This window comes from Glycine max, chromosome 4, assembly GCF_000004515.6.
Source record: "Glycine max cultivar Williams 82 chromosome 4, Glycine_max_v4.0, whole genome shotgun sequence".
Lineage (NCBI taxonomy): Eukaryota > Viridiplantae > Streptophyta > Magnoliopsida > Fabales > Fabaceae > Glycine > Glycine max.
This window is the reverse complement of record NC_016091.4, coordinates 3,380,571-3,390,895: the sequence shown is the minus strand read 5'-3', so window position 1 is coordinate 3,390,895 and position 10,325 is coordinate 3,380,571. Positions and strand designations below refer to the sequence as shown.

Genomic DNA, 10,325 nt, shown 5'->3' with positions numbered 1-10,325 from the left:
ATGGACCCAATCCAAAGGGAAAGACCCCAATTTCTCAACCCAGATCCAGTAATAACAAAAGAAAATAATAAAAGCATGATTGCAAATTTTGTTTCCAATTCTTTTAAGATTTTTCAAATTTTATCACCCAACTTATAAAATTTCGTGTAGCCTAAAGACTTCATTTGAAACCTAACACGAGCTAAGGAGAGCAAATCTGCAAAATGGGATGGAGGAGTTCACAGTCCATTTAGGTCGAATGAGAGAGGGGAGCCACAAGCTTAGGGAGAAGACAGTGAGCGTGTAGGTTGCAAGAGGGAGAAAAATGAAGAAAAAAAAAACTTTATAAAATTGAAGTCAAGCTGGGCCAACGTGATTTAGAGGAACAAATAAGAAGCCATTTCAATTATACCACATAGGAAATGAAGGAAAAGGAAATGATAAAATAGAGGCAAAACTTTTGAGCCCAAAATGGTCCAACTGAGTAAAAAAAATAGCTTGAAGTTCAATAGAGTAAAAACAAAAATGAAACTTTAAATTAATATTGACCCAATAAAGAAACAAGTGTAAGAAGAAATAAAATATTATTAGGGCAAAATATTGACTCAGTGTGTTTTTTTTTTTTTTTGTGGAACTCAATGTGATTTGATTATATGCTGAAAAGGAAAGAATAAAATAAAAAATTCAAATAAAAATAATAAAGGCAAATAAAATTTGGTTATATATATTATCTAACAATTGAAAAAGTAATTATATTTTTTGGTCAAATTTTAATTAAACTTAGCTTATTAAATATGATAATTCATTTATTACAATCTCAACCACATTTATCAATTAATTTTATAAATGCGTTTATCCATGTCCAAAAACATTGATCTTGGGTACTGTTTGGTCTAACGTTTTGTTTATCCTTTTCTCCTTTTAAGAAGTTACGACAAACACTATTCTATAAAAACTCTTAAAATAAAAAGAAACATATTTTTAATGAAAGAAAAAAAAAACTTAAAATTAAGCTCTCTTAAGTAATTTATCACGGCTTTTCATTGGTTCAAGAACAAGGTACGTCTTCTGTTCAGTGTTTTGTTTTGTTTTCCGTTAGTTTTGGAAAATTTAGATAAAAAAATTATATATATACTTGTTAATCAATTGGATTTTCTTCGCTAATTCCTAATTTTCTGCTGACAATAGACTCTTTGGTCGTTTGTTACCCTTGCAAAGTCATGGCCGCGAACACAAAATCATCACTTTTTATCATTTCCGTTGTCTATATTCCCCACGAACAACCTGAACTTCACCATTCCTCAGTTTTAGCCTTTTAGGTTCCTTTATTGTGTGTACTATTTTTTTTAATGAATAATTTTGTACTATATATTTATCATTTCTTGACTGCATATATTTATCATTTTTAAATCTAATGTATCTGAAATAAATAAATAAAGTTCCCTGTATAACCCCTCTATCACAAAATGATTTTTTCTTTTTTTATCTCCATGATTTTTTAATCTCCCTCATTTTCATCGGTACAGATAAAAAATAATTATCATTTAAAAAAAGGATAATTAACCTAACAAAAAATAAAAAGATAGAATCACTATTTCTCTGCGATTTCACCTAATCATTTTTCCATGACCTAATATGAATATAATTTTCCGCTCTTGAATTCATTATTCAACCCTACCAATTCCCATCCTCTCCAACACCGAGTTCCTAATGGCATCGGTTTGCATACACACACCATTACGTTCCAGTACAGACATGTAATTTCTCACTTCCACTCGTATCATCTCTTGCATCACCTTCATAAACTCTTGGCTGAACAACTGCTTTTGGGAACCAAGCATCGGTATCTCCTGGAACGGGCCGCAACTGGGCCCCTGATTCGGCCCAGGCCCATTATTAGCCCCATCGCACGAATCGAATCCCGGTAGAGACAAACTCAATAACGTGGCAGGATCAGTTACTGAAGAAGACGCGGTTTCCGCAAGGTGGTTAGAGGGAGCTACCGTCACGCTCACGCTTCTTGCAAGAATAATGGGTAAACCCGAATCGCTCAAATCGGATCCGGATTGACTACCCGAAACGGTGGCGGATCTCTTCAGAGGCCGAGGCTCGGAGAGAGGCTCGGAGCACTTCCTCTTGAGGGTGGAATTCCAATGGTTCTTGATGGCGTTGTCGGTGCGGCCATTGAGGAAGCGCGCGATGGTGGCCCACTTGTTCCCGAACCTGGCGTGAGCCTTCAGGATCGCCTCGTCTTCCTCCGCCGTGAAAGGCCGGCGCTCCACCTCCGGAGACAGCTGGTTGCACCACCGCAAGCGGCACGATTTCCCAGACCGACCCGGAATGGATTTGCTTATAACGGACCAGTTCCTAGGGCCGTAAGTCTGAACCAACCTCCGTAACGCTTCGTCCTCTTCAGGACTCCATGGCCCTTTTATCCGATCCATGTCCTTTGCCGAAGCCATGGAATTAATAAATAAGTTACTGGAGGGAAGAGAATATATATATATATATATAGAGAGAGAGAGAGGGTGGGTAAGAAAGTGATAAGGATGAGTTGTGGAGGTAACCGGTTAGAGCGGTTAGGAGCGGTGTGTTGATCCTGACGAGGTAGTTACTAGCTTACAGCAATCAAAAGTGACACCTGTGGAATGAGAATCCCATGTTTTTACACGTATGTGTACATTATGGCTGCGGTTGAGTTCCCCAATCCACTACGTACGGTTTGTGCCAGTTGCCAACCCTAATTTGTGATGCGTGTTTGGAATCAAATCCTATCACGAAATGTGCCACCAATAGCTAATTTAAATATCACTTCTTTGACTGCGACGATCCCTCAATCCCATTACGAAACAATACGGAATTTAAAGATTTCAATCATTCCAAACAGAATAATTAATCGGGTGGGATGATTTTAATGGAGGACGCCAACCTAACGGATAACTTCCACTTATTGTTAAACGTTCGTTAATTATAGTGAATTCTTTTATGAATTCTTTCTTGTTATAGTGACATGGGATTTAAATCTGAAACGTAAACAATGTGGGAAACTAATTTGTGGGGTTATGATCAAATAAAATTTTAAATTATTGATAATTTCTTTTGATGTACAATGAATGATCAAATCTTAATTTGTTATTATAATGAATTAAAATCTTTAAAACTTAAACTAAAATAGTAATGATATATTTCTGTAAACAATATTCTAGTCTTGAATTGTTTGTACTTTGTATACATAAAAACACTAACGAAATTTAAAATTTTAAACTTCTTGGTAATACGCTGAAACTACCCCTGAACAAAATTTACAATTCCAGATTTTGCTTATATCATTGATGGGTTAGGTTGTATACAGTTGAAACTTCAACCACTAGACCTTCACCGTCCAAAAAGAACATAAAGAAAAGTTTAAAAGAAAAAATACAGGTCGAAAACTTATTACAGTTAAAGATCAAAATCAACGGCCCTACGCTTCTTTTTACCTGTTGCTTGTTCAAAATTTCATATGAGGAAAAAATATGGCTGTAAATATATATATATATATATATATATATATATATGATAAACAGCACTAATAACAAACTTTTTTCTGTTAAATCTATTTTTATATAATTTAGTTCCTCATGGGCTTTAAGCTGTTTTTAATAACAAAATTTAACACTTATTTCAATAAATAAAGTTGCTAAATTAGAAATGATAATTTCAAGAGTACTATAATTAGAAGTATTATTTTTGGTAAATTTAAAAAATACACTTAATTATATTTTTAAATTCCTTAAATTTATTTTTTAAGTTCCAATGATCAAAAGAATAAAAGAAATGAAGATTATAAGAAAAAAAAGTTTATACAGTGACACGATAATGTAAATGATTTTTATATTATTATTTAATTACAAACTATTATATATAATAAATTAGTTGATTCATATAATAATTATTTTAAAAGATATATAGTTCACTAGCAGTGGCAGTGCTTGAAAAAAATGTTTGGAAGAGCTAAAATAATTATAATTATGATATATAATTAACATAATAATTTTGATAATATCGTTTCTCATAAGTGATTTTAAGAGTTTTTTCACGGGTGATTTTAAGCCTTTAACGATACTATTCAAATGCTATTTTTTTTATGACATTAAAATATATTTTTCCGAGTTTATTAAAAACACTCTTAAAGTTTTTTATGACTTTTAATCTTATTAGTTATTGAATAAAACAGTAGAGAAATTATCTTTACTTTATTTTTTAAAACTGCAAAGACATTGATTTTTTATACAAAAACAAAAATTATACTAGTATACACAAAAGAAAATTAAAATTTTATATAAAAAAAAAAAATTCAAAGAGTTTACTGAAATACTTACATTTTTGCCAAAGTCATTACAAATTTTACATAACAAATTGCAAAAAAAAAAAGTATTAAACCAAAGCAGATAATATACACGTGACCTTGCTCTTCCTTACACGTGCGGATGTCTAGCTATTTGAATTTTTGTTTTGAGACAGACATTCATTTACTAGCCTCTTTTGTAGGTTGAATAAGAAAATATTCATCCTTTTTACTAATTTTTGTTTGGTTGGTTATAATTTTTTTACAAACGTTTATATACATTTTTTGAAAATAAAAGATGTGATGTTTTTACTATTTTTTAATTATTTGTCATATTAAATTATTTAATAAGAATAATATAATATTATTATTACAGTCAAATAATTTGGGGAAATGAGGTTTCCATATCCCTTGGGAACAATTTTTTTTAAGCATAGCTAAAAAATAAACATTCATAATTTCATATTTTCGGAAAACTAATTTTTTTTTCTTGTACCAAATTTTCCCTCAGCTATTCTAATAGTTAACAAATTTATTTTATTTGATGCACAAGCTAAGTTTAATAGCTTATATTACCTATGATTCTTATTATAAGATTGAATTGACTAATTCATAAAAAAAATTAAAACAATAATTAATTTAGTTGAGAATATTAAATTTATCTTAAATTAATATATTTTTTTCAAAATTTTATTTACTTACAAAAATAACAAAACGTTGATAGGTTATGTTATTCTCACTATCATCTTATTCTTGGTAAGGGTTAGGAGAGAGAGGATGCTCACACTCATCAACCACGCCTTCCTTTCAGATTTTGTAATTGGTTTTTTTATTTTAATGAGCTGTCATCTTTTAAGTGTTTGTGTGCAAATGCAAGGTGTTAGGTTTGTGTGTATGCAAAATTTACTCTACTTAGATTCTCTATTAAATATTAGTTATATATAAAATTAATGTATACTTCGCATTAGCATTGTAATCAATAAAATGCGTGGAACAACCACATTATTAAAAAAATGATATTAAAATATGAAGTTCAATCTCTTTTTTTTTTTTTACCAAAAATCAGGATCCATAACCCTCTGGAGTCTGGGATATCAAAATCCATCACCATTCACTATTTTGTGAATGCAAATGCAGAGCTAGGCCCTGTGGCCTGAAAAAAAATACAAGCAAGTTAACAACTTTGATTTTGTAAGGCCTCAATTTACACCTTCTGCTTCCTATTTACACCGTTGGCCTCAAAATCCATCACCATTGACACATTTTATTTTATGATTCATTTAGACAAGTTAATATATTTTTTGTGTCAAGTGTCAACTAATTATTGTACAAACTTTAAACATGCTTTTTTTTAATATATTTTGATAAATAAAAAGGCACGTCCAATGGAAAATCTACTTTGTGTAGCTTTTTATTTTCACATATTTTATGTGTGTCTAAAAAAATATACGTGTAACCAAACATGTATTTAAATGTAAAATTCTATATGTACTCCTGATGTTAAAGTGTCATTGTTACACTTTCATATTCTGTTTTAAATTTTGCATTATGTAAAATTTGGAATTGTATAAAACTTTATTTAAGTTGTATATTGTTATTAATTTGACTACCTTGTTTACTTAAAGTGAAAATAGTAAATAAAAAAAAAACAAGGAGAAACTCTCTTTGTTTTGCAAGAAAAAATAAAATGAGAGAATAGTCAAGTAACTAATTTATCACTTTTTGTTTTCTTCTCATATAAAAAGAAGAAGAGGGAGAAACATATTTTATTTTACATATTTTCTAAAATATTTTTCTCTCTACCATAGTTCCATATTGTTAATGAAACGTATAGTTATTATATATTTAACAAAACTTTAGTATTTTCAATTTCTTTTACATTTTTCTCACATTAATTAGTTTTTAAGCTTATTAAAAAAATAGCTTTTAAATATATTTTTATTTAGTGTTTATCTTATCTTTTTTATTTCCTTTTTCAAAGCAAACATGGGACGACCGAGTCATTCCTCCCACCTGAATTCTCTTTCTTTTATTAATCAACGATATTGACGTTGGAAGCCAATCTAATTCAAGCTCGCATTGCGACAAGATCCATCACCAACTGACATTCCAAAATCCAAAGGCTACTATATTCTTACAGCTAGTTTTCTTTCATCTCATTTTTCGTTGTAATATTGTTTTCATTTTTCATTACATCATTTATCAATGTTTATTTCTATCAATTTTTTTTATTATGTTTAATAGTTTTTTTCTTTTATTGTTTTCTCTCAATTTTTTCTCTTTTATGTACTCATACATCCCAAATTTGGGATATACGTACAATCTTTTCCCATTCCTAATTCTTCTAACCCTCTGCGTCCGCGAGATCAAAAATTCAAAATCCAATACGGCCCCATTTGTTAATGCAACCACACGCTTGGGCCCCTCAGGCCTGAAAGAAAAGTATTATCAACCTCGATTTGTGATGATTTTTAGATTCTTGCTGCAGCGAATCACGCAAGGAAATGGAACTTTTCCATTACTCAATATTGGTCAAGGATAAATAATATGTGCATGTAACCAAAAAAGGGTAATATATATGTACACACAATGTGAACGCTTAATCCACGCTTTTTTTTTTTTTTATCTTATTAGTACGAAATTGTTCCTATTGAAAATAATACTTCATTTTTATTAAAGATGGCCAAAGTACACACAGGTTAATTTTTTTTAAAATTACTTGATTAATCTTGAGTAGCTTCCTTTAAAAGGACTTTTGCTTTCCTAGTGAAGGTCTTGATAGAAGATATGATTTCTTTAAATTGAAATTTATTCGCCTTTAAGTAAGTAACTGAATAAGAAATTTTCTTATTAATCCAACTTGTAATGAATCAAGATAAGCAACTCGTGCAATGGTACCTCTTGCTAATTGATTTTGAGTTGTCATCATTGTTGGTAGCTTAATCCACGTTTAACGCAACCATGATGACTTATTTTGAAGCGCCACGCCTTTTGCAACAAAAAAAAAAATAGAAGGAGAACAACAATAATTTGGTATCACGTGATATTTTAATTATTTATATCATTTAAAAATATTAAAGAAGCAGCGACAGATGGACTGATATATATATATATAATAATAATAATAACTGGAAAGCGTAAAAATGAGCAAGGGTGGAGAAAGAGGTCTTGTGTGATCTGAGAATATGCCTTGCTTGTTATTGTTGGTATTTCTGATTCAATCATGGGCAGTGAAGGCACAACAAGTCTACGATAGGAACATATTCATATTAGCGGGGCAGAGCAACATGGCTGGTCGGGGCGGCGTGCTGAACAACACCGGCACGGGGATCGCCACGTGGGACGGCGTGGTTCCACCCCAGTCCCGTCCCAACCCCTCAGTCTTGAAGCTGGACGCGCACTTAACGTGGGTGGAGGCCCGTGAGCCACTGGACGCGGACATCGATTCTAGGAAGACAAATGGTGTTGGGCCAGGAATGGCATTTGCGAACTCGGTGTTGGAGAAGCACCCAGATTTTGGTCTGATTGGTTTGGTCCCTTGCGCGATTGGAGGCAGCAACATAAGCGAGTGGGAACGCGGAAAAGAGCTTTACTTTCAGATGATAAAGAGGGCCAAGGCATCGTTGCGTGACGGTGGCACCATTCGTGCATTGCTATGGTACCAAGGAGAAACCGATACAGTGAATTTACACGATGCTCAATCGTATCAAAGAAGAGTTCACAAGTTCTTCTTGGACGTTCGTGATGATCTACAGTCTCCGTTGCTTCCAATAATCCAGGTATTTCTTTTTTTCTTTATTCAAACCATTATTTTCGTCCTAAAGATATTTATTAATCACTTGTTGATCATTAAATTGGTAGGTTTGGTTTGGTTTCACCTTCTGTTAGTTGTTTACATATTTTCAAGACCAAGTAGTCGCAACTGATAGTATATATTTTCATCAACTTATTTAATTCGGAGCGAAGCAATATCCACGAACGTTTACGTATGTCGGGACAAATAGAAAAACTCAACTGGTAGCAAACAATTGATTTATAGGGAAGTTATTGCTGATTGGGATCGAGGAAGGAATCTTCGACTTATAGGTAGCTTTGCATACTAGGTAGTGTGTTCTATATTAGATTGGAAACTTTCTTGGATATTCCATATATATCTAATAAAATTAAAGGTGAATATTTATTTTGGTTATTGAATTTGAAGTAAGTTGATAAATTTATGTTCCAAAATTCAAATTTTAATTTTTAAAAGTAAAAAAATGTGATAAATTTATGCATTTATTAATTTCTATAATTATCATAAATAAAAAAATAAAGAATTTATGTGACACATTCAGAGATAAATTTATCATCATTTTACAAAAACAAAAATGACTCTTTATTTTAAAATTAACCTAATTTTTTTTCATCTATCTTATTTATTAAAAAAAAATAAAATATTGATGTATAATTATAATTTCGGTATCTAAACATTATAATTATAAATTGTTTAAAATAGAATGATTCTTAGCAACCTAATATACTAAATATACTAAACATTATAATTTTTTTTCATCATATGTTTATAGGTGATGCAAGTATACTAAATATATATTATTAATTTGTGGCCTTCGGCCATACTTGTATCAGGCACTCAACATAAATGATGTTGACATACTCCAACCAAGGTGACCACATAAAGTAACCCTGCACCGACTAATAAAACTTAGGTCTTTGGTTTACTTTCTTGTTTTTTAATCTTTAGAATATTATTTTTAATGTCTATATGAAAGTTTAGTTTAAATATATGTTTCAATTAAGTGTAATATTTGAAAAACAATTTTATAAAAATTAATTATACTTTTAAAATTAAAATCGGATTTATGAATTTTCTAGGTTTATAATTTCATTATCACTGTTGAGCCAGATTAAGGTTGAACTTGCAATGTAATAAATGGTTTCCTGTAAGATGATCCCTGTCAATTCATGTTACCAACTAAATAGGTTATTGTATAGTTGTGGTGTGTCATGTGTGCAGTAAAAGTACCTTCATAGCTAATAGCTTTACAAGTGATATATTGATTTTGCTCTGATAATTACTTTACACGGACAACTTATTAACTCAAATGTTAAGCTATGGAAATGGAAGTAATTTGTCTTTCTCAACAACACATATTCGCTTGCTGTTGAAAACGGCACTGAAGAATGAAGATTGCCTTTTCTCTTTCAGCAAATTACTTGAAACTCCTTGTAGTTTATGGAGATTGCACAGATGTACTTGAATTAAAATACATTACATTGATATTTTCTATTACTTAAAAAACAAATTACATCATATAATATTGTAATAGGGCTACTCTAAACGTTAAAAAGGTAAAAATACTGTGTCCAATCTCAAGAAACTACTTGTCAATGCAATTTGTTCTATCAATTTTTGTTTTTCCTTTTATCTTTGTTCCATTTTTTTTCTATCACATTTTGTAGGTAGCTTTGGCATCTGGATCAGGCCCTCACATAGAGATAGTAAGACAAGCTCAGCTGGGCATTGACCTTCTAAACCTGAGAACTGTGGACGCTCATGGTTTGCCCCTTCAGCCCGATGGGCTGCATCTTTCAACCCCGGCCCAGGCTCATCTTGGGCAGATGATGGCTAATGCATTCCTTCAGTTCGTACCCTCTTCAAATGTAAATTACAAAGTTAGCCCAATTCTCAATGAGGCAATCAGGCTTTATAATTATGCCTTTTATGTTTGTATGCTCCCCTTGTTCATAACACTTTTCACAATTATGTACCCATCATTCTTATAGTAACATTCTTTTTTCATTACTATTTTCACCCATAGGCACAAACACGATCGTGAAAACTCCAACAGTGTAAGAATCATTTCAATATAAAACATGACTGCATGCATGAGTAGATAAAGAATTCCTTTGCCTGATTTTATTTTCTAATTTTTCGGTTACAGCTGAGAAATTCTTCATTGGGTAAATTAAAAATGCATTAGCTATAGGGTAGAGTACTCCTCTTACCCCTTTCTATTTA

The 10,325-nt window shown here is 31.4% G+C and overlaps 2 protein-coding genes across 3 annotated transcripts; one reads left to right on the top strand and one right to left on the bottom strand.

Annotated features, from left to right (window-relative positions):
- Positions 1-1,570: 1,570 nt before the first annotated feature.
- On the bottom strand, positions 1,571-2,441 carry MYB68 (MYB transcription factor MYB68). The gene has a single exon (NM_001401151.1). The coding sequence runs from the start codon at positions 2,421-2,423 to the stop codon at positions 1,644-1,646; it is 780 nt and encodes a 259-aa protein (NP_001388080.1). The 5' UTR covers positions 2,424-2,441; the 3' UTR covers positions 1,571-1,643.
- Positions 2,442-7,436: 4,995 nt separating this feature from the next.
- LOC100814340 (probable carbohydrate esterase At4g34215) lies at positions 7,437-10,112 on the top strand. 2 transcript variants are annotated; one of them, XM_003523927.5, is made up of 2 exons: positions 7,437-8,085; positions 9,767-10,112. In XM_003523927.5, exons 1-2 carry the CDS (start codon positions 7,492-7,494, stop codon positions 10,088-10,090), a joined length of 918 nt encoding a protein of 305 aa, XP_003523975.1. In that variant the 5' UTR covers positions 7,437-7,491; the 3' UTR covers positions 10,091-10,112. The 2 variants fall into 2 exon arrangements, with proteins under 2 accessions (XP_003523975.1, XP_025983951.1); XM_026128166.2 differs by lacking the exon at positions 9,767-10,112 and adding an exon at positions 8,933-9,754.
- The last annotated feature ends 213 nt before the right edge of the window (positions 10,113-10,325 follow it).